The 24,436-nt window shown below is 40.6% G+C and overlaps 1 protein-coding gene across 1 annotated transcript; it reads left to right on the forward strand.

Annotated features, from left to right (window-relative positions):
- On the forward strand, positions 1-23,555 carry LOC122664308 (ankyrin repeat and zinc finger domain-containing protein 1). Its single transcript, XM_043860071.1, has 7 exons — positions 1-381; positions 16,188-16,654; positions 17,103-17,217; positions 17,517-18,185; positions 19,032-19,109; positions 22,923-23,039; positions 23,192-23,555. Exons 1-7 carry the CDS (start codon positions 28-30, stop codon positions 23,471-23,473), a joined length of 2,082 nt encoding a protein of 693 aa, XP_043716006.1. The 5' UTR covers positions 1-27; the 3' UTR covers positions 23,474-23,555.
- Positions 23,556-24,436: the final 881 nt, after the last annotated feature.

Below are 24,436 nucleotides of genomic sequence, written 5' to 3' on the forward strand. Positions count from 1 at the left end.
CGTGAGTTATTGGATCGGTTAATTTTAATGGCGAGCACAATCAGAAGCGACGGCGACAGCGATAACAAAAGCAGTCAAGTAGAGCAGAGATTGCGTTCCCTCTTTGACCTCCCATCTGACTTTTTCGATTCATGTCGCTTGCTTCATGATGGGAAGGACACTTCTACCTCCGTTTCCGATTCTTCTTTGGTTTCTTCCTACGAGCCTCTCGAAGAAACCTCTGCAGTAGCCATTGGCGAATACCTGAAGGTAGAATCTCCGGAGGATCTGCCAAAGACCCAAAAGGTTGTGTCGAGATTGTCCTGCAATAGTTGTAAGGCGGAGTTCGAGTCCCTTCAAGACCAACGCTCTCATTTTAAGTCCGACTTTCACCGTTTCAATGTATGGTCTTCCCTTCTCACTCTCAATACTTTCTGTTTATTAGGGTTTTTTTTAATAGTAGGTTATCACAATAATTATTTCTCGATGGTCACTTATCCACTTTTTTAATTTAACTGAATTTGGTTTGATTCTGGTTTACGGCTCTTATATGAAGATTGAACGGCAGATAGGTTGGTTTGTTCAGAGCTGGAGTCAGATGTAGAAAGATCATATCTGTTATAAGAAGCAATAGATTGAACTTCCTACTAGTCAAGTTTTTAAATAACTTTCATTGTATTGCAAAAGTTAAGAATAAATAAAATTGTTAATTTGTATTCCATCAAGACACTACATGTCGTAGATATGTAGGGAGAATTAGGGTGTTTGAAGTAAAAGAAGCTTTCATGAGGATGAAAGTAGGTAAGGCACAAGGCCCAGAGATCCCAATAGAACTATGGAAGAGCTTAGGAATCGGTGGTTTATCTTGACTAACCAAGCTGTTTAATAAGATTATGAGCACACGAAAAATGCCAGATGAATGGAGGAGAAGCATCGTGGTTCCTATTTACAAAAATAAAGGTGGTATTCAGAGTTGCAATAAATATAGAGGCATAAAACTAATAAGTCATACTATGTAACTATGGGAGAGGATTATTGAAACCCACTTGAGACGAGAAACTATTACTACGGAGAACCAATTTGTTGTTATGCCAGGAAGATCCACGATGGAAGCTATTTACCTAATTTGGAGACTTATGGAACGATTTAGAGAATGCAAGAAGGATCTCCATATGGTATTTATTGACCTAGAAAAAGCTTATGACAAAGTCCCTAGAGAGTTAAGTTGGCAAGTACTAGAGAAGAGAAATGTTTCGAGTAAATATGTGGACATAATTAAAGATATGTATAATGATGTGGTATCAAGTGTAAGAACTGTGAGGGGGGGGGGGAAGGTAGTGAATTTCCAATTACAATTGGGTTACATCAAAGATCAGCTTTAAGAGCGTTATTTGTTTGCTCTTATCATGGATGATTTAATCAAAGACATTCAAGATGAGGTTCCTTGGTGTATGCTTTTTGTTAACAATATTGTTTTGGTGGATGAGACAAAAACAGGGATTAACATTAAGTTGGAGTTGTGGAGATCAACCTTGGAATCAAAAGGTTTTAAGATAAGTAGAACGAAAACGGAGTATATGGTGTGTGATTTTGGTTATGCTAGGACGGCTAATGAGTTGGTGAAACTTGATGAGAGGGAAATTCCACAGAGTGATTATTTTAGATATCTTGGTTCAATCATAAATAAAGAAGGTGGTATAGAGGATGATGTTTCATGGAGAATTAAAATAGGATGGATGAAGTGGAGGGTGCGTCCGGAGTGTTGTTTGATTGGCGTATTCCTTTAAAACTTAAAGGAAAATTTTATAGGACAGTCATATGACCAGCTATGATGTATGGCGCAGAATGTTGGGCAGTTAAGAAGCATCATATAGATAAACTCAATGTAGCGGAGATGAGGATGTTGAGATGGATGAATGGAAAAACTAGGAAGGATAAAGTAAGGAATGATCATATTAGAGCTGGTTTGGGAGTAGCCCCGATACGTGATAAGCTACGATAAAGTCATTTGATGTGGCATGGCCATGTTCAATGGAAGCCTTTGGATGATCCAGTGTGGAGGAGTGATTTGATTCAGATTGAAGGAACTAAAGAGCTAGGGGCAGACCTAAAATGACCTTAGGAGAAGTGGTAAGGAAAGACATACATAGATTAGGGCTTGTTTCAAATATGACCTCAGTTAAAGCTTCAATGGATCGATTCTAATGAGAGATTAAAGAGTTAACAGCAGGGAGGAACGAAAGGGGAAGAAGAGAAGAAGAGAAAAGAAGAAGAGTTGGGAGAGAATCAGTTGTGTGTGTTGAGTGATTCTCAACACACATATTACTTCATTAATAAACTCTTCCAAATTACACAGACCTCCCTAGGGAGGTAAAGGAAAATAAAACATGAAAAATAAAAATACAACTTGGTCATGTCTTATAACAGGACAATGACAGAACTACCCGTATACAAGATATTCTAACAACTCTAACAACCTCGAATAGAGCTGATTGATGGGCAAGGATCCATGTAGCCGACACCATTTAGTTGGGATAAGGCTGAGTTGTTGTTGTTGTTACTTTTTCAAAAGGGGAAATGCGTTAGTAGAAAATCAAGCAACACTTAGTGGTGTTTGGGTGATCAGATCAGGGTTGTAAGTTTGTTCATGTATGGGGTTTTCTTCTGGTATCTATGGAGTGAAAATGCATTAGCTGTGGCTGTAGTAGTAAAGTAATCAAACTAAAAATTGGTTGCGATGGGAAAAGCTAAGTCCATTTGTTTACTTTCTTAGAGAGGCAAACATGTCGAATAAAAACTAGCAATACGATTAGTTTGGTGCCTGAGCCTGTCTTGCCAAGTTTCAAATCAAGCCTGTTTGCTACAAGGCAAATCAAACTGATTCCTGTGGAGAGTGATCAAACTATAGATGGTGAAGTTGACCTGTATCCTTGTCTTCCAGTGTGACCCTCTCACATATTGATCCTTTACAAAGTTTGCAATGGAATTTGAAGAGAAATGGACAACTGTTAATTAGCTTAATTTGATAACTGTGCTATGAGCTTTCCCCATCAGGTTGGTATCCAAACAATATCCATAGGCTTTTATGCATTTACATAGATGCTGTTACAACCACTTATCCCAAAAGCTCAAGCTCTTAAATTAGGGCAACAACAATGTATATATATATTTTTGTAAACAACTATGTATATTAACACCTCCCCCCCCCCCCCGGCGCATGTGCAAGCTTGTACACACGGCATGCACCCACGCAAAAAAACCATCACGTGGCACCGAGGGAGAAAGTGTTAGGGAACCTGATGGGGACATCATGCTGCACCACCGCACCATTACCGGAGGCCCTTTGTGCACCACTACCAGAGACGCAGGAGACTACCACGGGGCCAGTTACTATGGTTCGACGATGCTTTCAGAGACTTCAGAGACTTCTAGAGGACTGTTTAGACTCCTAGGGTTATTTTGGTCTTTTTATCTTAGTACTTTGTTAAATAAGGGTGTTTTAGTACTTTTATTTATTTATTCCTGCAGTTTTTTTGTTTCAGTTGTGTAACTTAAGTAAGGGTAGTTTAGGTATATGACTGTTTTAGTTTCTATTTAAGTGTATTGAACTATATTTGAAAGGCAACGAATGAATGAAGATTGAAGAGAACAGTGCTGCGTGAAGCTCTCCCTCCTTTTCACGATTTCTCCTCTCCGTCTCAAGGTACGACCCTCTTTCCCTCATCTCTCTCTCTTTCTTTCTTCCCCTCCCCTACGGCTCTCCTTTCTCTTCTCCCTCTCCCTCCCTGCTGCTGCTGTCGTGACTCCCTATTCTCCTCCCTGCTGCTGTGTGAATCCCTTCTCCCTCCCTGCTGCTGCTGTCGTGAGTCCCCATTCACCCCCCTGCTGCTGTCGTGAGCCCTTTTTTCCCCTGTCCTTGTAACTGAAGCACCCCCCCAGTCCCATTAAAACTATTCCCTCCACTCCCCTCCTTCTCTGTTAACCAAAACCCTTTTGTTTTCCCTTCCTAACCCAGTTCCTAACCATCCCTACCCCATATCCACACTTCACCTTGAAACCCTAACCCCAACCTAAACCCTACAGCCCACTCTTTGTGTAAACCTAGTAACAGAATTTTATTTTGATAATTTTTGCATGACTTATCACTTATTTCAGACCTGAAACAGTATTTATTTTACACCAGTTGTACTGTTTTGTTATTGTATGTGTTTCTAATGCTTAATGTCAATGGCTTCTTATCTCATATGGACTGTCATGCATGCCTACTGAATCCTTGAATGCAATGCCATGAATTTACTTGCCTAGCCTTGTGGACTTAACCATATAGGTTGCTAGAATTGATTCCTAAGACCTATTGGTGTGCATTCATGTGATTTCTATTGATGATTGCCATTAGTAAATTCTGCTCTTTTATGTCTCATGTTGAATGTGGCGTTGTGCAAAATCCAGCCCTTATTTTAAGTCTCCACTAGGGTGTTACACACCTGTGAACCTGTCCTATTGTGGGATTCCCTAGCTCCTAGGGTTTGTCCTGCATCAACCTGGTATCAGAGCATGGTCTAGAAGCCTAGCTTTCTTTTATTTCATTCTAGGTACACAGTGTCTTAGGACCTCCTATGTCTTCCCTTGCATGACCACTCGTAATGGTAGGTTATATCAACCTATGGACCCACCCCCCAACTTTGAAGCACTAGTTAGGGAAATTCAAGCTGAGCTGCGTGCCAGCAGAGAAGCTCGAGAAGCTCACACTGATAACCTTCGCACCTTCGAGCGGAACATCAATACCCTTACTGAGAGGCTTACTATTGTGGAAACATCAGTCCCACGCATTGATAGGCAGTCGAACCACGATGAACATGATGATGCCTACTCTGAGGCTGAAGGCAGATTAGAGGTTCCCGTCCTAGGAAATGGTCGTGGTAGAGGTAGGGGTAGAGGTCATGCTCCCCGTGGGCATCGTGTTTAGAGAAACTATCCCCCACACAAGGATGATGAAGACTCTGAGCCATGTGATAGAGGATTCGATGTCAGGAGGCTGGTGAAGGTAGATGCACCATCCTACGATGGACAGATCGATGCCAAAGTCCTGCTTGACTGGATCAGGCAAATGGACCGGTACTTTGATTTTTATGGTATGTCCGAAGAAGTCCGTTTCAGGTTTGCTAAGATGAAGCTAACTGGAGCCACACAAGACTTTTGAATTGAACTTGAGTACCAGGAACCTGGTCTGGAGCCAGTGTCCACTTGGGCTGAAATGCAGGAAAGGCTCAAAGGGGAGTTCTTGCCTATCACCTATAGGCTGTAACTCCTAAATGACATGAATTCCTTGAAGCAAGGTAAGCTGTCCGTGATGGAGTACATGGCTAAATTCAATGAATTAAAGATTAGGAGCCGTACCCATGAGGATCGGGAGCATACATTGTCTAGATTCTTGACTGGACTCCATTCCGAGATCCAGTTACACATGGCACCCCACCTGGTGCGTGATGTTCCCTAAGCCTTTAGAATAGCTTTAGAGATTGAAAAGTCCATGAGATCTTTTCCCCTGAAGAAGAGTTTCTCGACAGGAGACTCGAGCTTCAAAAGACCTCCACAATCTTCCACAAACCCCTCAAAGCCTCCCAACAACCCGCCAAGAAATTTTGACAGCAAAGATAAGGGTATCTTAGGAGCAAAACCATCAGTCGGAGGTCAAATGCGGTGTTTTAAGTGTCAAGGTATTGGACACGCAGCTAGAGAGTGCCCAACCCGAAATCTCTATGCGGGGAATCTTGAGGATTATGATCAGGGTGATGATCAGGATGGTGACTACGATGATCATAATCCTAATGAGTTCATTTTTTATGAGGAGGTTGATGAGGAGACTGACACTTCTAGGTTAGGAGTTGTGCGATGCAGGGTACCACAGACCCTGCCCGACGACGAGCTTGAGGTAGTTGATATCTCTCGTCTGGGTGTTGTGCGTTGCATGGTCTTACAACCCAATGGCAGCGATGACTGGCGGCGGACTAATATTTTCATCACCTATACTTGCCACCAAGGTAAAAACTGCCGTGTTGCCATCGACAGTGGGAGCTGCATGAATGTGGTTGCCCAAAATGCTGTGTCCAGAATGGGGCTTAAACCTGAGGCTCACCCAAAGCTTTATAAGGTTGCGTGGGTTGATCAGTCTACTATTCCCGTTACATTGAGGTGCTTAGTCCCCTTACAGTTTGCGGGCTATGAGGATAGAGTATGGTGTGATGTCCTAGACATGGATGTCGCCCATATCATCCTAGGGAGACCTTGGCTATATGATAGAGATGTCACTAATTATGGAAGGTCCAACACCTATGTGTTCGAATTCAACGGGAAGAAAATTCGATTGAACCCTAGTGCCCCTAAGGATGTGAAAGCTCCAGAGAATAAAGGTAGTACTTCCAAACAAACCCTCAAGAAGACACTCAACATCTTAAGTCAGAAGCAATTTGAAAATGAGTGTAAAGAATCAAAGGTTGTTTATGCTTTGGTTACCATACAGAGTAATACAGATGTATCACGCTTACTCACTGAGGCACCCAAGGACATACAACCTCTGTTGAGGGAATTTGAGCAGTTGTTCCCTGAGGAGTTACCGGATGAGTTACCACCTATGCGTGACATTCAGCACGCCATCGATCTAGTGCCAGGCTCCTAAAATTTACCTCACTATCGTCTGAACCCCAAGGAGCATGCCGAACTAAAAAAGCAAGTAGATGAGCTGCTCCAAAAGGGCTTCATTCGAGAGAGTCTTAGCGCATGTGCGGTACCCGCCTTGCTTACGCCAAAGAAAGATGGTACATGGCGTATGTGTGTGGATAGTAGGGCCATTAATAAGATTACTGTCAAGTATAGGTTTCCCATACCTAGGCTTGACGACATGCTTGACATGATGGTTGGCGCTACAATCTTTTCCAAGATTGACTTGAAGAGTGGGTACCACCAAATAAGGCTTAGATCGGGGGATGAGTGGAAGACCGCCTTTAAAACAAAGGATGTCCTTTATGAATGGCTAGTCATGCCATTTGGTCTGTCAAACGCCCCCAGTACCTTCATGAGGATCATGACGGAGGTGTTGCGACCATTCATGGGGAAGTTTCTTGTGGTCTACTTCGATGATATTCTTATCTATAACAAGACCAAGGAAGCTCACCTTGATCACCTGAGTCAGATTTTCCAAACCCTTCTGAGAGAGAAGCTTTATGCTAATCTTAAGAAGTGTACCTTTCTGAGCGACCAGGTGATTTTCTTGGGTTTTGTTGTATCGGTGAACGGAGTGTCAGCCGACCCCGAAAAAGTTAAGGCAATAGTAGAGTGGCCCAAACCAACAACTATTCATGAAGTGAGAAGCTTTCATGGTTTAGCCACTCTCTATAGGCGGTTCATCTACAGGTTTAGTTCCATCATGGCTCCCATTACAGATTGCATCAGAAAAGGGGAGTTCAAGTGGACTAAGAGTGCTTCATTAGCCTTTCAGGAAATTAAGAAATCAATGACAGAATCCCCAGTTCTGCGTTTACCTGATTTCTCCAAAGTTTTTGAGGTAGCCTGTGATGCATTAGGGGTCGGAATAGGAGGTGTCCTTAGTCAAGAAGCATACTCCATTGCTTACTTCAGTGAGAAACTGAATGAAGCCAAGCAACGATACTCGACGTACGATAAGGAATTCTATGCGGTAGTCCAAGCTTTACGCTATTGGCGATACTATTTGCTACCGCAGGAATTCGTCCTGTTTTCCGATCATCAGGCCCTTCGATATTTGAACTCCCAAAAGAAACTAAACCCCAGACATGCCAAGTGGGTAGAATTTCTGTTGGAGTATACTTTTGTGCCCAAGCACAAGCCTGGGGTGGAGAACAAAGCCGCCGATGCCCTGAGTCGAGTCAATGCTTTATTAAAGCTTTATTGTGCATCTGGTCGTGTGAAGTCCCTCCTGCACAGTCTGAGTGTGCAAGTTGTCGGTTTTGATCAGTTGAAGGACCAGCACCCCACTTGTCCTGATTTTGGAGTAGTTTTTACTTCCCTCAGCGGGGACCCGCCGGTGCCTCATCTTGATTATGTTCTGAGGGACGGGTTCCTGTTCAAAGGGAGCCGCCTTTGCATTCCCAGGACTTCTCTGAGGGATCATCTGATCTGGGAATTGCATAACGGGGGAGCTGCTGGCCATTTTGGTCGAGACAAGACCATTCCCCTTGTTGAGGACCGATTCTATTGGCCTGGCCTACAAAGAGATGTGGCCAGAGTTGTTCGCCAGTGTCGTGCATGTCAGACTGCAAAACAACAGAAACAGAACACTGGTCTTTATACTCCTTTGCCTGTGCCCCATGCCCCATGGCAGGACCTTAGCATGGATTTCGTGCTTGGTCTGCCCAAGACTGTGAGAGGCAATGATTCGATCTTTGTGGTTGTAGATCGATTCTCAAAGATGGCCCATTTCATTCCATGTTCGAAGACATCTGATGCTTCCGCGGTAGCAAAATTATTCTTTCATAATGTCTTCAAATATCATGGGCTCCCTTTTACTATAGTGTCTGACAGAGATGTCAAGTTTACTAGCCATTTCATCTGCATTCCACCCTCAGACTGATGGTCAGACTGAGGTTGTCAATAGGAGTCTTGGTAACCTTCTTCGATGTCTCGTAGGTGAGAGTCTAGGTACTTGGGATCGTGTCCTGTCTCATGCTGAGTTTGCCTATAACATGTCCAAGAACCGGTCGACTGGTCTGTCTCCCTTTGAGATATGCTTGGGCACACAGCCTAAAGCACCCATAGACCTTACCCCTGCACTAGTCAGTTCTAGAGTCAGCGAGTCAGCCGAGTCTTTTGCACAACGTTTGCATGATTTACATGCAGAGATAAGACAACGGATTGCTTCTAGCAATGATCAGTATAAATCTTATGCAGATGTTCATCGTTGGTTGCAGGAGTTCGAAGAAGGCGACTTGGTAATGGTCCGGATCCATTCGGCTAGGTTTGTTAGAGGAAGAGCGAGCAAGCTTCATGCTCGTGGGGCAGGCCTATTCAAGGTTATCAAAAGGCTTGGTGCCAGTGCGTATGTGATTGATTTGCAAGCTGATATGGGGATTAGTAACATATTCAATGTTGAAGACCTTGCTCCCTATCATGGCCCAGACACAACACCTTCACCTTACCTAGATGCCTTGGACGACTCTCCTTTTGGCATTAGCTAGCATAGCCCTACCCTACCTGCCACTACACCCCCTCCTTTACCTCGTTTTGCCACCAGGCCTGAAGAGATTGAGGATGTACTTGATGAGAGAGTTATATCCACTACCCAAGGGGGGAGGCGAGAGTTCCTTGTAAAGTGGAGCGGAAGACCGGCGAGCGACAATTCTTGGATTCCATTTGATGACTTCCAGCGCATTGACCCCGACCTCTTTGAGCTCTACCAGAGTTTTCATTCACCAGAGGTGAATTCTTCACGGGCGGGGAGGATTGATGGGGACATCATGCCGGACCATTACCAGAGGCCCTTTGTGCACTACTACCAGAGGCGCAGGAGACTACCACGGGGCCAGTTACTATGGTTCGACGATGCTTTCAGAGACTTCAGAGACTTCTAGAGGGCTGTTTAGACTCCTAGGGTTATTTTGGTCTTTTTATTTTAGTACTTTGTTAAATAAGTGAAGGGTGTTTTAGTACTTTTATTTATTTATTCCTGCAGTTTTTTTGTTTCAGTCTTGTAACTTAAGTAAGGGTAGTTTAGGTATATGACTGTTTTAGTTTCTATTTAAGTGTATTGAACTATATTTGAAAGGCAACGAATGAATGAAGATTGAAGAGAACAGTGCTGCGTGAAGCTCTCCCTCCTTTTCACGATTACTCCTCTCCGTCTCAAGGTACGACCCTCTTTCCCTCATCTCTCTCTCTTTCTTTCTTCCCCTCCCCTACGGCTCTCCTTTCTCTTCTCCCTCTCCCTCCCTGCTGCTGCTGTCGTGACTACCTATTCCCTCCCTGCTGCTGTGAATCCCTTCTCCCTCCCTGCTGCTGCTGTCGTGAGTCCCCATTCCCCCTGCTGCTGTCGTGAGCCCTTTTTTCCCTGTCCTTGTAACTGAAGCACCCCAGTCCCATTAAAACTATTCCCCCACTCCCTCCTTCTCTGTTAACCAAAATCCTTTTGTTTTCCCTTCCTAACCCAGTTCCTAACCATCCCTACCCCATATCCACACTTCACCTTGAAACCCTAACCCCAACCTAAACCCTACAGCCCACTCTTTGTGTAAACCTAGTAACAGAAATTTATTTTGATAATTTTTGCATGACTTATCACTTATTTCAGACCTGAAACAGTATTTATTTTACACCAGTTGTACTGTTTTGTTATTGTATGTGTTTCTAATGCTTAATGTCAATGGCTTCTTATCTCATATGGACTGTCATGCATGCCTACTGAATCCTTGAATGCAATGCCATGAATTTACTTGCCTAGCCTTGTGGACTTAACCATATAGGTTGCTAGAATTGATTCCTAAGACCTATTGGTGTGCATTCATGTGATTTCTATTGATGATTGCCATTAGTAAATTCTGCTCTTTTATGTCTCATGCTGAATGTGGTGTTGTGCAAAATCCAGCGCCCCTTATTTTAAGTCTCCACTAGGGTGTTACACACTGTGAACCTGTCCTATTGTGGGATTCCCTAGCCCCTAGGGTTTGTCCTACATCTGTAACCCTGTTGCACTTCCCAAATTAATGGGGTCGGCTACATGGATCCAAACAAGTTAGGAAGAGAATCTCAGCTAAATGGGGTGCAGTCGTGAGACATGGATCCTTGACCTCTAGTATGCTCTCGTCCGAGGTCATACTTGGAACAAGCCCTAGCCTATGCATGTCCTTCCCCACCACTTCTCCTATAGTCATTTTAGGTCTGCCCCTAGTTTTTTTAGCCCCTTCAATCGGAATCATATCACTCCTTACTGGGGCGTCACTAGGGCTCCGTTGAATATGACCATACCCCCTTAAACGACTCTCTTGTAGTTTGTCATTGATCAGGGCTACTCCCAAGTCCGATCTAATAAGTTCATTCCGTACTTTATCCTTTCTTGTTTTTCCACACATCCATCTTAACATCCTCATCTCTGATCTGATACCTTGTTACAACTGCTAATCCTAAAGGCTCAAGCTATTAAGTGAGGGCAACAACAATGTATATCAACAGATGCTCCTTGGATGGTTATCAAACTGTTGACATGTTTAGCTTAGTGGAGCCTGCTATAATTTGTTTTGATTCAAATGATTACCCCTTGAATCTTGCTACAACTTGGATCAAGAGTAACTGGTGGACAATGAATATAGATGCAAGCTGAGGGGATGAATTTGCCTGGAAACTGTAATGTGATGCAGTGGAGCACTAAAATGTGGTACTAATAAGTAGAGATGTTGTCGCCCTTGTTGTTAATGATGAATTTTATGAGTAGTTATGTGATTTAAGGGCATTTCAGCTAGTTATTTCATTGAAAGATCATGTGAGTAAGTCTATATGAGGTTTGAAAAAGAGTAAGCAATTTCATAGGTCTTGTGCAAGAAACCTGAGGTATAAAAGGTACTTGTTATGGTATTTCAGCTTTAAGAAGGAGAAGTATTCAATCAACATGGTCAACTGAGATGACCATCAACTAGGGTTTCATTTTTTGTTTGAATTTAGGTTTGAAAAAGAGAAGTAAGCAATTTCTCTAGAGACCTTTTTTTTCTTTTTTATGTGTTGTCCTGCAAATCCATTAGTGACACATCAATTTCCTCAGTTGTGCAATTAGTTGTAAATTCCAATTCAATTGTGGCCAAACTCTAGAGGATGGGCCTTGGTGCAACGGTAAGGTTGCTCCATTGTGACCAAGTGGTCACGGGTTCGAGTCTGGAAACAGCCTCTTTGCGCAAGCAGAGGTAAGACTGTACATTATGACCCTGCCCAGACTCCGCAGTGGCGGGAGCCTCATGCACTGGGTATGCCCTTTTTTTGTGGCCAAACTCTGTAATTTTTGTTTGAAAGTACGACTTAACATGGTGCATCCCGCTGAAATTTATATTCTGGTTGATTCCAAATGTGTCAGTCAATATCCTGAATTTTGGCTGTAATGTTCCATTTCAGCTGGAATTTGTCATAACTTCACATTGGATCGTTCCCTACAAATACGACTGCAATTAGGCCTAATGTTGGTATTACTTATGTTTTGGTGGGGGTTGATAGAACAACCACCCGGACAAGATCTCAACCAAACCCAACTCAGATATTCAACCCGAAATTCAACTAAAAATCCATTCTTCTCAGATGAAGGTCAAACTCTAAGAGTCAGTCTCAAATAGGTTGATGTAGGACAAAACATGAAGAAAAGGACGCCAAAACACTGTTCATGTTATTGTTCACGTGAACAGTGTCATAACCCCTTGGTGAGAATATTCCTAGAAAAATCGTGGGGGCAGAATAATCTTTTAATTATTAATGATTCAAGCTTTTAAGTGAAGGGTATAATTGTCTATTTATATTATCAATATTTGAGTACAAATTGCTGGCCAATGGTTATTTATAAAGGTGGGGACCACATGACTTAAGTTATGACAAGAAGAATCTCCAGTGGGGTCCACAAGAAGAGGAGGCTGGCTGCACTTCTAGAAGATTCAATTTAGTTTCTATTTTTATGCAATATTTAGTTTCTATTTCGTGTCTTTCTTAGTTACTAAATTTTGTTAGTTTTTATTTTCAAATAGTTTCTGTTTTTGTTAAAGCTTGAGATGCTAGCTATGCTTTTATTTATATGTAACAGCCCTTAGAGGCTCCCCACGATTTAGTTGATGAATGAAATTTTGCTTGAATGCAATGAAGATTCTCTTGTCCATTGTGAGTGACTTGAAGGGCTGAGAGACCTGACTGGTGAGAGCCAAAACCGCTAGGGCTTTGAGAGCCTGGGTAAGAGAGCCAAATCTCCTTATCCCCCTTTTCTATTTCTTCTACCTTTCTTCTCCTATCCTACTCGATCCGCTGCCCTGTGACTAATACCTGGAGAATTCTTTGAAGACCAGATCCAAATCCCCAATCCCTTTCAAGTACTGTTGCCGCTGCTCACAACCAATAGAAGGCTGAAGCACTCCTGCGGCTCTGTTTTCTCCATCAGACCCTACTGCAATCTCAAGGCTTCAGAACTCAGCAACCTGTTACCCTGCTGAGATCCTATTCAAAGCATATCAGGGACACCTCCTGCCCTCCACTTGATTGTGTTTGGCTTCCCCTACTGCTGCCCAGATTGATCTCTGCGTTGACCTTCTATTTTGAAGGCTAGTTTCTATTTTCTGGCCCTCTTCATATCTCAGCACTCAGCCATCAGAATTGGCTGATTTTTGGAGCACAAAGCACCTGCAACAGGGCCTCCACTCGATCCAGATTTGAGTCCAATTTGTTGGCTGGTTTGGCCTGCAGGGCTTAACTTTCTATTTTGGTGTCACCCTCAAATCTCTCAACCTAGCCATCGGAATTGGCTGAAATTTGGAGTGTAGCATCCCTTCACCTCCATCTTCACTCGACCTAAGTTTGACACTGTTCTACAGGCTGGTTTGATCTCTACCTCCTAAGTTACCAATTCTGGTGTTATTGCTAATTTGATGTTCTACTGCAACCTGTCATCAATCCTATTGTAGAGTGGTTTTTAGCTTAACCTCTTCTACATTATTTGGTATCAGAGCCTATCACCTTCTTGTTGGGTTGATGTTAATACAAGGAAGATGAAGTCAGAAGTTCCTTCCTTTGCTGGGCAGAGGGATCTATCATTCTTCTTTGATTGGTTGGATTCTCTAGAGGAATATTTTGACTGGTACAACCCAACGGAGGAACGGAAGCTTAGGTTTGTTTACTCCCGATTTACTAGTTATACTAGAATATGGTGGAAACTCCATGAAGAGAGACTCATAGCTAGGGGACGTGAACCTAGGACTTGGGAAGAAATGAAGTATGAATTGAAGAACAAGTACCTACAGGAACATATGCGCAAAAAGCTCTCCCTTCCACAAGATTACCACCAAAAGACACTTAAACTTGAAGAGAGCGTGAAGGAAACATTTAAAGCCACATTTGGTTCCCATCACCTTCCACCTCCAACAGATGCTACCATTGAAGTTTTGAAGATGGAAGAGCAACAAGAGAAGGCAGACTCAATGATCACAGCCTTGGCATAATGGTTAAGTTCTATTGCAACCTGTTGGTTGTGGGTTCAAAACTTGGAAACAGCCTCTCCTGTAAAGCAAGGGGTAAAGCTTCGTACTTTTGCCCCTCTTAGACCTAGTAGTAGCGGGAGCCTCATGCACTAGGACCCTTTTTTAAAAAAAATACCAAATCTGAAATAGGAAAGTTGCAGAAATAAGGAGATTTTGATAGCAGAAGATCAAGACCTCAGAATCACTCCATACTTGGGTCAAGTTTTACTCCTAGGGGGCCTTGAAAACCCCAATAGATGGGCCCAATCTGATCAGCAGATCAGTCTGCGGTTGCAAAGAAGTTAGGGTGAAATATTAACCCAAAACGGGGGTACCGCAGGTTAACAAACGGGTGAACAAGTGTTTAGCGCACTTGGTAGCCTGTGGTGCGTAAAAGTCCATTGCTACCAGGAGGTCTTGGGTTCAAGCCTCTTGGTTCACAGCTTCTCTCCCTCTTAGAATAGAATAGAGTAGGACCTATCCCTCCCCGCCCCCTCCCCACCAAAAAAAAAAAAAAAGGGAGATGTTATTGAGGTTTAAAATATCAGAATCACATAACCAATATAAACCACCGGTCTGAGCATGAAGAACTAATGCAAACTAGAGATTAAAACTTAAGATCAGAGATACCAATCGATGGGTGATTGAATCAGCACCTGAACCACACAAAACAGACTACGAAAATAGAGATAAGATAACTCAGGTTTTCCCCACCCACAGGAGCAGACAGGAGTTGCAGAGCAAAAGCTTCAAATTAATCAATAACGTGTCTGAGCTCTTGGATCTACAGAGTTTAAATAGACAAGCAAATAAACCTATTCCTAATCTGAATAGGAAAACTAAATCCTACTCAAGCTATGAAATATCCTTCTTGTTAATTACTATCATAACTTAAAGAAAACATAATTAAACTAGGAATCTAAGTAACAAATTAACTAAGCAACTATAAGCCCCAGATGGGCTGGACCAAGCCCATGAATGCGCTGAAAGATAGCCTAGCCGAGCTAGACTTACAGCTGGGCCTGCTGGCCCCTTTTCTTCTTGCGGAAGTATGTCGAGTATTCCTCCTCTCTGCATCATTTTTACCACATTATTTGGGCATGTTGTCTCATTTTGTCGTCTTCACTCAAATAATGTTCCTTTATAAAGTACTTGTTAGATATATTATAACTTCAAAAGATTTGTCCGGGATCTATAAAACTATTCTGGCATTTCCTTAATAGCCTAGCGTTGTCTCTTTCACAATGTCATGTATTTGGTTTGGATTTTTTTTTTTTTTTTTAATTTTCATTTATATTATATTTGTGTAGCATAACATGTGACTGAGTATTTAGATGTGATCCCCCCTGGCCGTGGTCTTTTTATAGGAAAGGATGGTAAGGAGTTCTTCCCTTTTTGGGAACGACCTTCATAATTAAATGCCGATATTGTATAGTTAGATCTCATTGTGAAAAGACCTAATTACTGGATAATTCATGGGTAGAGCCAAAGGGTGTGAGGTACCAATTAAGCTGACCATTAATGACTAGTTCCCAAAGAAACTAGCGGACTGATCACTAAGTAGTTACAAATATGTGCAAATTCTGACATCACCACAGCCCACTTCGTTCCAAATTGGAAATTGGAAGGTGCCCGTATTTAAGAAACCATTTCGAATAGCTTATCCTAAAGTGGTTTCAGCTCACTTGTCTATTGGATAGATTCATAAGAATAGTAGAATACTACTGAATGCAATGTCCTTGTTCCATGGGCACATTGGAATGTGATGAAGCATGATGTTCTCTTTCCTACGTTAATTTTCTTAAGATATACATTGTGATAGTTTATAGGCATAGGCATCCAAAGGTACCATTTTTCTCTATTTATCACCAGCTGTCTATTTTTTGTATATAACCCACTGTTGTGTTCAGGGATCATGATGTACAATCATAAAACGTATTGCAGCTGATTTTTCTCTTACCTTGCACTATCATTGTTCATGTCTGGTCTTAGGTCAAGCTGAGCATTTCTGGGAAAAATACTATCAAAGAGGAAGATTTTGATGAGTTGACCTCAGAGTCTGTTACCAATGATTATGACATATCAAGTATATCAGGGTCAGAAGATGAGACAGAGAAGGGATTCTGTCCAAGCAATGATGTACACAGGAAAACAGGCGATAACATGAAACATAAACTATTTATCCGTCTAAAGACAGGAGAGATGGTTTCTATTTGGAAGTGTTTGCTGTTGGATGAATCTGAAAATCTCTCATTTCATGACGACAAGTTACTGTCCGTGGAGAATGGCGAATCTAAATCATGCTTGAGAGAGAGTGAGATAGTTGGGAGATTGAAAAAATTGATTTGTGAACCTCGGGATAAAACATGTCTACGAGTTGTGTTGCTTGCAAGTGGAGGGCACTTTGCTGGATGTGTGTTTGATGGAAACTCTATTGTGGCTTGCAAAACATTCCACAGGTTGGTCTTTTGTTATTTGACTGTTACCCTGTTTCATGTGTTCCCATTGAGTTAATTAGCCAAACTAGATGGTTTCATTTTTTTTGGCCCCAAGATATGCCAGTTCATACTCTATCTAGTTTAGAATTGTGTGAAGTGAATTGTTGATTGAAGTGCTCTGGTTTCTATATTTTTGTGTATCTGATTTTCTGTTTCTGTTTCTAGGCTAAAACTGACCTAGTTTGGATGTATAAATTTTATTTTATTTTTGGTTTTTACGCAGCAATCTTGTGTTTATGCATTAACTCATATTTAATTTTAATGAGCTTGTGTCAATTTGATTCTGAATCTACCAGGTGCTTTTTTAGAAAAATTAATCCCAACAAATTTGCTTAATTGTGAAATTTTGGTGAAATTTAATTGGGTTTTTCCTAAGCCCATCTTTTACTCTGTTGTTTTTCTTTGCTAGATATGTTGTGAGGGCTAAGGCTGGTAAAAAGCAATCATCTAAAGATGCAAGTGGCAAAGCTGCACATTCTGCTGGATCAACTCTTCGCCGGTATAACGAGTCTGCCTTGAAGAAGGTGTTGAAGATTTTTTCTCTACTAAATATTTGGACATCAAATGTGACCTGATTGAAGTTACTGTATTGCATCCATCTTACCAGAATTATATTCCCATGTTGAAATAGTCATTTGATTTGTTGTTTTCTTTAATTTTCCTTACTTGACATAGTGAGGTTATTAATCATGTCTGTTGCCATTGTTTCATTTTATCTTGGCATTTTCTGATGATGTGAAATCAGGTTTTGGTATTGTGTCTTTTGGTTTTTCAGATAGGTTTGTTACCCATATGCTTATGATTACATCTTTTTTTGTTATAGGAAATTCAAGAATTACTTGCTTCTTGGAAGCCATTTTTTGATGCTTCATCATGCATTTTTGTTCATGCTCCTTCAAATAATCGTCAACTGCTTTTTACTGGAGGAAAAGCACACTTCAATCATGAGCATTCATTTGTATGGCATGTCCCTTTAACTGTCCGGCGGCCTACCTTCAAGGAAGCTAAGCGGGTGTATAATCTTTTGACCCGTGTGGTCTATGAGATAAATGAGAAGGAATGTCAACCAAGCATAAAGGATAACTCTGCATTAATTTTGAGCACTGCACAGGGTAGCAACCCCGAGTCCAATGATGTACAGTTGTTGGATCAATTGCAAAATGAGGAAACTGCTGAAGTGAATTCAGATTTAAAAAATTCTGATGGATTGTCTGCATCAACTGAAAGTGAAATTATTGTTACATCAACAGCTCTACATGAGGCAGCGATGTCTGGCAATGCTGAAAAAACTTTGGATCTATTAGAACAGGGTTTGGATCCTTGCATTAAAGATTCAAGGGGACGGACACCATATATGCTAGCAGCTGAGAAGGAAGTTAGGAACATTTTTAGACGTTTCATGGCTTTGAACCTGGATAAGTGGGATTGGCATGCTGCTAATGTACCTAGTCCACTGACAAAAGAAATGGAGGAATCTCAAGCTGCTAAACTGGTAATGGTTCTTAATTTCTTCTTGGTGCTGATCATAGTTGTCAAGGCGTCGCCTAGTCATCCAGGCACCTTTCTCTCGCCTTGTTTTCTTGTGTTGCCTTGGTCGCCTAGGTGATGCCTTGTCGCCTTGGTTTTTTATTCCCTCCCTCGCCTTGGTTCGCCTAGGCGCCTTGACAACTATGGTATTGATTGATGCTCCTCTATGAGCTTAGCTGTACCTGTCTAAATATTCTGATAATACTTTACTAAAACAGTTTTTTATACTTTACTAGAACAGTTATTAGACTTACTCAATGCCAAGACTCATCTTGACATTCAAAATTGATGCAGGCAGTTGAAAGTGGTGCAGTGTTATGACCATGTACACTTTATTTACTTGTTTTTGGGCATGTGTGCATGATTGTAATATATGCTGACTTACCAAGACAGAATAAGGGTGTATCCTAGGATTATTCAATGCAAGAATTAAGGTAGGAAGGGTCTGCATTTTATTTCAGCCTGTGAAAAATATTGTTTAGCCTCCGTTTCTTGGTTGTAACCTGTTTCTGGTGTTGAGACATAGGTATCATTATTTGAGAGTCTGACAATGTTGGTCTCAAGCAATTTTGAAGGGCCCGTGGGCCATCTATTGTACTTGTGCAGTAAATTAAACTACCTAGATTCATTTGAATATACCTAATGTGAAGGCATATACCAGTTGTAAAATTTATGGACCTATTCATATTTAGTCTTGTTAGACCGTCAACTATCAATGATACACTGAACTCAGGTACAGGAACTTAAAAATAATGTTGAAATGTTTAGGAAGTTATAAAGTTGTGATGTTATATTTGGTTTTATATTTTAGGCTGAGAAAGATGCGAAGAGGAAAGCCAAATCAAAAGAATTGAAGAAATTGCGGAAAGCAAAGGAGAAAAAAGCTCAGGTGCATATTTCCTTGATTTTAAGCACTCATGATACACTGGATTTCACATTTTCTTGTTTCTTTGCATGCTCAGTTTTTATGCATATACTTCATGCTTACAGACTGTGAGACTGGTTTTTCTGAACCCTTTGACTTGGTTTGGGAATATATCTGCTGTGGGTTACTGGATCTCTCTTCTTCCTAAATTTTATTCGGGAAAGGAAGAAAATGGACTATTACAAAATCTAGCTCTACAAAGTGACACCTTACATAGAAGAGATAACAAGTTTATCTTGCTGCTATTCAATCAGGGATATGGGCAGCCATTGAGAAGAGTCCTTTGGGAAGCATTTAACGTCTTTGAATGCCTTCAAAGATTTGGCCCATTTAAATATATACCTTTAAATGAGGGCAATAATATGGGGAAATTGAAAACTTTTGTCATAAAAAATATGGCTGTTCCTTTCTTTGCCAAATACCCCAAGAGATACCAGAGGGGGATCAACTTACAGAGAACAGACATTTTTGGGTTGAGATTCAGCTTGGATCAGCTGGTAATGGTGATTCTTAACTTAGGGTTAGAAGACCATTTAAAGCAGTGAGGCAGGTGCACATCCATGGTTGGACCATCTTGGCTCGGTCTGGATAACCCAATGCAAGGCAGACCAGGTCCAAACTTGATTTTATGGTTCAATAGGGCTGTCTAGGATGTTTTCTATTTAAGGAAATATCTTATAATGGACCGATTTTTCCTCCACCCACGGTGAATGGGGGTGGGAGAACATAACAACATTCCTTTGAAATTTAAAAAGAAAAATCTATTCGAGGGGGAATGAGAGATATTTTGTTCCACCACAGAATTATTTTATTTTTGTAGCCCAAATAATTTCCATGACATATCAGAACAATCATTTACGGGATTTAATGATTCCTAAGAGCGGATTTATCCTTTTAACTTTAACTATTCGGTCTGATCATTTTAGTTGGTATTGGTAATAAAGATCGGAAGGGTATTTTGGGAACATACTAAAACCCTATAGGGGTTTCCTAACCCTAGAATGGTGGGTGAACAGTCCTCTATGGGTGGAGGAAAACTTTCTCCTTTTGTAATTTGAAGTTTATTTAATTATTTCTTTATTGGTGTTAGCTACGTAGGAATGTAGGATTGAGAGTCCAAATTAGCTTGGAACTCTAATTTTAGTTTTATAATTTGGTTTAGAGTTTGTTTCAGTTTTACAGTCTATTTAGGAGTCTTTTTTTATTTTCTTTTATTTATACATTGTAATCCTTCATTGGATTGACAGTTTTTAGAATGGAATGAAAAGTTGTTTGAGAAAACGATTCTACGGTGGAGTCATTACCGAATCAAAAAGAAAAATTTTAAAAACACTACAGATATGATCGTTTATCACATAAATATATTAATTATAATTATGAAAGTAGGAAGGACTTATATTTTTATGGATCACCCTTACAAGTAAACGAGAGTCGAAAGATTCCCTATAATTACAACACACATAAACTTGAATCGTTTTATGGGCTAGAAGATATCTCTATTAATGATTATCTAGGGGAAGATTATCTTATTGAGACGGAGAAAAATCCAGATAGAAAATATTTTGATTGGGGGATTCTCCATTTTTTTTCTGATAAAAAAGGCCAATATTGAGGCCTGGGCCAATATGGATACTGGGACCAACATTCAAAAAAATACTAAGACTGGGAGTTAAATCGTTGGCTGCCAAGAGCTACGCCCCCTCTTCTTCTCCTATGACTTCTTATCTCGTCTCAGGTTTGATCTTCTCCTCCCCCTTCTCAGGTTCTTCTTTCTCAGATCTAAGTTCTTTAAATTTATGTTACCCTCTTCCTTTCCTTCTTATTTCCTTGTTACTGTTCTCCATATTATTATACTGGCGGTAGTTGCTGGTTTGAGAGAGTTCATAGAACTCCATTACTTAACTCAGATCAATCTCAGATTCTAATATACCTTCCTATTATTGAGGGCGATTTAACCTGTGGATTTTGAGAACAGGAGAGTTTACCTGTTGTGAGAAGTGAGAACCAGGGTGACACAAGAATCTGGTTTTCTACTCCACCGCCAGATCTTAGTTGCAGGTTATATTTCCTTAATCTTCGAACTCTATTTGGAGTGGTACTTGTTGGATTCAGTTGGGATGGGTGAAACGATCCATCTCCTGAATTTTCAGGTCAAACAATGGCCATATGAGAGGTTTTCCACTCAGAATCACCTTTTCAGCTGGTTTTTTGGCCATCGTGAGGTTGAAGACAATCTCATGCGTGGGTGTATTTTTCAATCCTGTTAAGTTATGTACTGGGAAACAGGGGTATATGTGTCTAATTCCCTTTTTTTTTTGGGTAAATAATTTGTGTCTAATTCCTTATATACTTTGTTTTCTGGTTAAGTGATCATGATAGGAAGAGTTCCTATCATGATTTGTCTTTCCTTTCTAGCCTTTTTAGGATGCTTTAGTGTTATTTGGTTTCCTTATTTAGAGTTGTATTATAGGTAGGATTCTTGGACTGATATTGTAAATAAGAGGCAACCCACGGTAGTCAAGCATTCTTGACTATTGTGTTCAGCAACTTCTTTCTCCTTCCATCTTCTCTCTTTCTCTCTTCTCTTTCCACAGTTACTGGTAACATATCCTTGGTTTGTTACAAATTCTTTTATTTTTACTTTCCAAAATTACCCCTCACATCCTCTCTATCTCACTCCTATCCTTTAATTAACTTTCTTTCCAAGTCTGTCCCTAAACTATAATTACTAATCCTTGTTATATATCCTCTCCTCTTTACTTACCCAGTGAACCCTTAAAACTTTGGTTTATTATAAGTCTACCATTCCCTTCTCACGTTTTGACCTTTGTTGAATCCAGTGGACCCATAGCGAGAACCCAAATAGGGTATCTTAACCCCGGGTTCCGTATCAAGCAGTTTCTGGATTGAATTTTGTTTCAATATTTGAACTTATGCAACATTTGGGTTCCAGGGTTTAGTAGTAATAGTATTTTGAATTGCGTGGGAGGCTCTTTATAGTTGTTGCGATTTTAGGATGTATGCACTTGTCGTGTTACGAAAGTTTATGGATATCATTTATAGAAGCCATCGGCTATGGCCCTAGACTAGAGAGTAGAACAGTATAAGATTCATCATGCAGCTGATTCCAAGTAGTTGGGATAAAGTGAGTGTGATTCAGCAGCTATCCTCAATATTAAGATTGAGGATCTGTATCTTTGATTTCTTATGGGAGATTTTAATTATACACTGGGTAGATCCTCAGTTATTTAATTTCAATCTTGCATGAAACCTGAAATAAGTAGTTTCTCCTCTTATTCTTTTGTTTTTAAATTTTGGCATGTTTAAACTTCAAGGGCAATTTAGAGCACATCTTGTAGTTATTCAGAGAACTAAAACCACTAGCATCCAAGTTAAGTGGAGTTTGTGTATTGAAATAGGTAACTAGAATCAGTATAAGGGGCATGAGTCCCTGACAGTCTACAACTCTAAATGCCACTTACTATGACTGGAAACTATACCATATATATATAATAACAGTTGGATTTGGTTCACTTTACGTCAATTTGGAAACCCAAATATGTGCTCAGTGGTTTCTAAAGTTCCTTAATAATTATTTGAATATTTACAAACAGTCTATTTGGGAGGCAGGGTAAAAGAAACAGAGAAAGAAACCTTAACGAATCAATGGAAGAGGAGAGTGGGGAAAAAAAGAGAGCTGATTTTCTTGTAATTCTGATTTTTGGAGAGATTATACAAATTTAAGAATCACCTTGACATTCAGAATGACGTGTGCAGGCGGAGGCAGCCGTATCCCAGGTTACTGCTGCTGCTCCACTTGGTATGGGAGTTTCTTCTGCCTCAACTATTAAAGGACAACCGCAATCAAGCGGTGGAGCACGCATATCCACCGAGGTTAATCTCAATTAATGATAGTACTACTATTTTGCAGTTGGATCTGTGCTTGCTAGTGTTTCAACTATAAAGATACAATTCCATTTCATGTCGTCAACTCAATTTTTTTCTTTTATCAATCAAAAATAATTTGTTGGATATTCTATAATCAGGAGGAACTAAAAAGGGCACGGGATGCTGAGAGAGAAAAGAGAGCAGCTGCAGCTGAGAAGAGAATGGCAGCATCAGCAGCAGCAGTCACTCTCAATGCCCAAGGGGTGAAGACTACTTTGGCACCAAGCGGTTCAGAGCTGAAAGGTGGAATAGGAGATGATATTAGTTGTTCCTGCTGTAATGCATCCTTGGCTGGTAAAGTCCCCTTCCATAGGTATCACTACAAGTACTGCAGCACATCATGTATGCATGTACATAGAGAGATGCTCGAGGATGGATAAACCTATGCCAATAATTTTCTTTTAGTTGTTATTTTCTTAGGTTATAAGATCCATCCAAACGGGACCTTACAAGTAGTGTTTTTTTCTTTCTCTCCTAATCTTAAAAGACTTTCAGTGCATGCATGCTTATTAATTTATATAGAGGTATTGTCACTTTCACTGTATATAGGTGATGAATATGATCCAAAGAAGGCAGAGCTTGGCTGTGTAAATTAGTAGGTAAGGTAGGTAGAAGCATTGAAAAGATTAAAAAGCAGCATTGGCAGCCATTGGGTAATAACGTTAACACCATAGAGTTGAAAGAAACTATTAATGGCAGCCCAACTAATTTGGTGTTTGGTGCTGCGTTGTATCGATCAAAAGAGGATGCGTCGATCCAACTACTCTCCTTAGTCCCTACTTGACAACAATAGACAAAGATATCCCCCCTCTTTCCTAACCAATTTATACTGCTTACCTGAAGAAAATGACATTAGGACTTACTTGTTTCCATGGACTTCAATCCCAATCGTCAGGACTCGTTCCTCTGTTTACGGTTTTCCTGACTCGAACTTACAACCACTAGGTCATAATGGAGTAACTTTGCCATTGCGTTGAGGTCTACCATCTCACTATAATATCATATTACTATATAATACTATAGTACAATGCAATAGATCACCAATGGAGCATGCGCATAGGTGTACAAATAGGGTTGAGCCTATGGGGTTGGGGCGGTCATTTCACCTTTCATGTGTCGAAGTGTAGTGTCCATGCCACTTGGCAGCAATCCCCCACCCGTAATAGATTGGATATGCGGCATAAGTGGATATGATTGTATAATTCTAATATATAATAATAATAGCTTGGGTATTGAGAATATATTATAATATTATACTTTTAAGAGAAAAAGGTTCACATTTATATGAACCAAGTACTGGAACTAAAATCTAACGAATAAGAAGCAAATACTAAAACCAAATA

This window comes from Telopea speciosissima, chromosome 6 (assembly GCF_018873765.1).
Source record: "Telopea speciosissima isolate NSW1024214 ecotype Mountain lineage chromosome 6, Tspe_v1, whole genome shotgun sequence".
Classification (NCBI taxonomy): Eukaryota; Viridiplantae; Streptophyta; class Magnoliopsida; order Proteales; family Proteaceae; genus Telopea; species Telopea speciosissima.

Coding starts and splice junctions, on each gene's coding strand:
- LOC122664308 (XM_043860071.1), top strand. CDS start 28: ATGGCGAGCACAATCAGAAGCGACGGCGACAGCGATAACAAAAGCAGT. Junction 17,218..17,516: donor ACGAGTCTGCCTTGAAGAAG/GTGTTGAAGATT, acceptor TTTTTGTTATAG/GAAATTCAAGAATTACTTGC. Junction 19,110..22,922: donor CAAAGGAGAAAAAAGCTCAG/GTGCATATTTCC, acceptor TGACGTGTGCAG/GCGGAGGCAGCCGTATCCCA.